The sequence below is a fragment of the Otolemur garnettii genome, unplaced genomic scaffold (assembly GCF_000181295.1).
Source record: "Otolemur garnettii isolate 467f Iridium unplaced genomic scaffold, OtoGar3 scaffold00125, whole genome shotgun sequence".
Lineage (NCBI taxonomy): Eukaryota > Metazoa > Chordata > Mammalia > Primates > Galagidae > Otolemur > Otolemur garnettii.
In genome coordinates this window covers 448383-452643 of record NW_003852520.1, presented here as the reverse complement: position 1 = coordinate 452643, position 4261 = coordinate 448383, and the positions used below count along the sequence as shown (strand labels likewise).

Below are 4261 nucleotides of genomic sequence, written 5' to 3'. Positions count from 1 at the left end.
AAAAAAAAAAAAAAATTCCCTAGTAATTTTTAATTGCTTTTGTGAGTAGTTACCAGAACCATTGATTTTAATTTTAGTGGGGGTTCAGGGAGATGGGAGAGTGTGGTAGCTTGGACTCGGAAATAATGGTGAAGGTGGTGAGAAGGGATTGATTATGGATATATTTTGAAGGTGAAACTGGTAGGGTTGGTTATAAGCTGTGATAGGAAGAAGAATTAAGGATGAATTAAGGTTTTTGACTGGAGAAATCGGAGTTTCTAAGGTAGGCAGGAAGGAGGAGAGAAAATGGGGATTTCAATTTTGGACATACTGGTGTCTTCTTGAAGCAATTGGATAGTTGAGTCTATAGTACAGGGGAGAAGTTCAAGCTATAGTTAAATATTGAGGGTTGTCAGCCTGTATGTGGTATTTTAAAACTGGGAGACTGGTTGAATCTTGTAGCTAAAGAATGAAAGAGATTTTAAGTATTAGTGCTAGAGAACGCCTAAGCATGAGAAGATTCAGAGTAACCAGCACAGGACACTAAGGAAGAATGCCCACGTGTGGACAGCTGTTAAAATTGTGTGATAGGGATGTAAAGATTCATATGATTGCTCTGCTTTTATATACATTTGACAGTTTCCATAATACAGAATTCTAAAAGGGAGGGGTGCCACTCAAGTAGGTAAACAAGGGGGTGTGTATCTGAAGCCAAATGAATAGAGTATTTAAGGGCATGGGGTGATCACCTAAAATGATAATAGGCCATGTAAGGTAAGGACTAAAAATTTACCTTAAAAATTAGATTTAGCAGCTTAGAGAAGCCATTGGTAATTTTGACAAGAGGTTTTAACTTGTCTGAATTGAAGAGGGCTATAGTCTGATGTCGTTTCCATGGAGACTAGAAAAGGGGAATCGGAGAAAGTGTTTATAGTCCACTGTTTTCAGGAGACTCTTGTGAATGGGAGCAGAGAGGTGGGAAAGTAGTTATAGGAGGTGTGAGTCCTAATGTGACAACTGGAGGTGTTCACGTGGGAGAGATGTAGCTGAGGGAACAGTCCACAAAGTAGCTGAGAGGAGGTGGAGACCCAGAGGGCCGGGGGTGCTCTTTTAGGTAAGAGCACGTGGAGCTCATTCATAGGACATGTGGGAAGCAGAAACATTGGAAATTATACCCTTGAATGAGTTGAGCCACAAGGAGTGCTGTGTGCAGAACCCTGCAGCACTCTACCTGTGAGTAGTGGCTGTTTGGTTACTGTGAGAGGAAGGAGAGGAGGAAGTAGTGATTTGGATGTTGAGAGAAAAGATGAACTATGTAGGTAAGTCTCCTGTGATGTAATGCAAAGAGTATAGGCTGAGAAATCTATAGATTCTCTGCCCCTGGTATTGGGAGGATAGATTAATGGGGAAGCATTTCATATTTTGAAAATAGATAAGGGAAAAAGTTGACTAAAGTTTTCTTGGAATAGTAGAATACTGTGGTGCTTTCTGTTGGTTTTAAGAATGATGGCAAAAGATAACTACTTTCTCTTTATAAAGTGTTCTGACTTGAAGGGCAAGTCACATAACCACACTTATCCTGAGAAATCTTCACAGTAACTCAGTGCTGTTAACTGCAAATAGAAATTCTGCGTAATTTGCAATAAAGAAAAATAATTTTAACTCAGCCTTCTCAAACTTACTATGAACTTCTTAATACTATACTTATTAACCTCCAGAAGACCTGTTTGAGTCTAACACCTTACAGCTGCTTCTCTTAACTGTTGTGCTTGCCTACAGAAGCAGAGTTTCTCGGGTCTTTGCTTCTAGAACAGACATTTAAGTAAAAAAGTTTTGTCTAGTACCTTTGCATCCCCTCTTCACAAAAGAGTGTCGTGTGCCCTTCACTTTATGGTCACAGAGAATAAAAGATGTGAGGAGTAACACTGGCACACAGTTACCCTGTCCAGTCTCCAGCGTATCCATTGGTAGTTGTTTTTGTTTATTTATTTAGAAGAATAATAGCATTGCCATGATTTTCATCTAGAAGCTCTAGAACTTTGTCACTTTACAATTTCTGATTAAAAGTAATTGATTAACTTAGTGAAAGTTCCTAACACACATGAATTAGTCCTGTTCTGAGAATTCATCTTCGTCATGTAGGTTGGTTGGATAAGAAGTTGAGAACTGCTGAATAACTGTCAATAAGTGCAGGTCTTCACATTCCACAGATCTTCTCATGTCCTGGTACTAATAACATGGTATCTGTTTTTTTAAAAAAATGATTTTGTATTTATTTAGAGACAGAGTCTCACTTGTTGCCATGGCTAGAGCGTTATCATAGGTCATAGCAACCTTAAACCCTTTGGTTCAAGCAATCCTCCTGCCTCACCCTCCAGAGTAGCTGGGGCTACAGGTACCCACCTTAACGCGCAGCTGGTTTTTCTATTTTTAGTAGAAACAGAGTCTCACTCTTACTCAAGCTGATGTTGAACTCCTGCTCTCAAAGGACCCACCTACTTTGGCCTCCCAGAATGTTGGAATTATAGGCATAAGCCACTGCCTGGCCTAGGAATATCTTTTGTCTTAGTCCTTTCTCTGTTCCATAGAAAATCTGAAACTGGGTAATTTATAAGTCAGATAATTAAGTTCTTACTGTTGTGAAGGCTGTGAAGTTCAAGGTTGAGGGACCACATCTGCCGAGGTCCTTCTTACAAATGTAAACTTCTTGCAGAGTCAGGAGGTGGTGCTGGGCATTGCATGGCAAGGGGCTGAGCTGTTGGCTCAGGTCTGTCTCCTTCCAAATCCCATGATAATCCCAATAATCCATTCGTGAGTGCTGTGCCCTCAAAGACCTACCTCTCTTTAATATTGCCATATTGGGGATTAAGGTTTTTCTGGTTGGTTTGTTTTTTTTTTGAGACAGAGTCTCACTGTGTCACCCTCAGTACTGAGTGCTGTGGTGTCACAGCAACCTTAAACTCTTGGGCTCCAGTGATTCTCTTGCTTCAGCCTCCTAAGTAGCTGGAACTGCAGGGGCTAGCCACACTGCCCAGCTATTTTTTTTGTTGTTATTTAGCTGGTCTGGGCCAGATTCGAACCCACCACCCTCAGTGTATGTGGCTGGTGCCATAACCACTGTGAGTTTTTCAACATGAGCACTCTGGGAGGCTGACGTGGGTGGATTGCCTGAGCTCAGGAGTTCAAGGCCAGCCTGAGCCAGAGCGAGACCCCATCTCTAAAATAGCCAGGCTTTGTAGTAGGCGCCTGTAGTTCAGCTACTCTGGAGGCTGAGACAAGAGAATCACTTCAACCCAAGAGTTGGATGTTGTTGTGAGCTGTGATGCCATGGCACTCTGCCAAGGGCAACAAAGTAAGACTGTCTCAGAAAAAAATGTTTTTCAACATGAGTTTTAGAGACATTCAAACCATGGCAGGATTATAATTATTTTAATAAATTCGGATTCTAACCTAATTTGTATTTGTATATAGTATAAAACTTTGGCTAAAATCATGCCTTCTATTTTTCATTTTTGACATTTTTTCTTAAATGTATGTTTGTCCTTACAGGAAACGTGTCCCTGATCACCACCCCTGTTAAGCATTCCTGTGCTGTTGATCTTTGGACCAGTTCATAGCAAAGTTGTATTTGAAAGACTTCAGCCTCTTAAAGACGACTGTGGAATCTGTGTTTATCTATATGCCCGTTATATCCTTAAGTTTCCATTTAGCTGACCTTCTCTTTAAACCTGGGTCTAATTTATTTGCTGTGTCACTTTCCATATGATTCAGCTGATTACAAAGTTAATTTTTCATGCTGTGCATTAAAATAAAAGTTTGAACAATTAGTTATACCATGCTGATTTATGTGTATCCTGTTGGAACCCTACTTAAGGGAGGTTAATGATTATTTTCAATATACAGTTGTTCCACTCTAATTAGTGATTGTTCTCACACATTTATGGAATGATCATCTTGATTAACAAGCTCAACTTGAATGTAGTAAGTACACTATACATTAATCTTTTTTTTGGTTGGTTTGCTGGGATGTAAGTATACTCAATCATTGTATAATTTTTACTACCCATTTATTTTGTGTAGTGAAAGTAGCATAAACTGTAGCACTCCTTTAGTTTTGTTTCTAAGTGCTATTGTTTACATTGGAAAAAATTATGATGGTTTCTGTTACTTCAAGTTAGAAAAAGTCATATTTTAAATATTGGTCACAATGGCTTGGCACCTGTGGCTCAAGTGGCTAAGGTGCCAGCCACATACACCTGAGCTGGTGGGTTGGAATCCAGCC

The 4261-nt window shown here is 39.8% G+C and overlaps 1 protein-coding gene across 1 annotated transcript in view; it reads left to right on the top strand.

Moving 5' to 3' along the window:
- The window catches only part of CCT2 (chaperonin containing TCP1 subunit 2), a 20666-nt gene extending 16860 nt beyond the window's left edge, over window positions 1–3806 (top strand). The window contains exon 16 of the mRNA XM_003797814.3: window positions 3529–3806. Within this exon, the coding sequence (XP_003797862.1) occupies window positions 3529–3559 (31 nt within the window). The 3' untranslated portion in view covers window positions 3560–3806. The remainder of the gene's footprint in view (window positions 1–3528) is intronic.
- The last annotated feature ends 455 nt before the right edge of the window (window positions 3807–4261 follow it).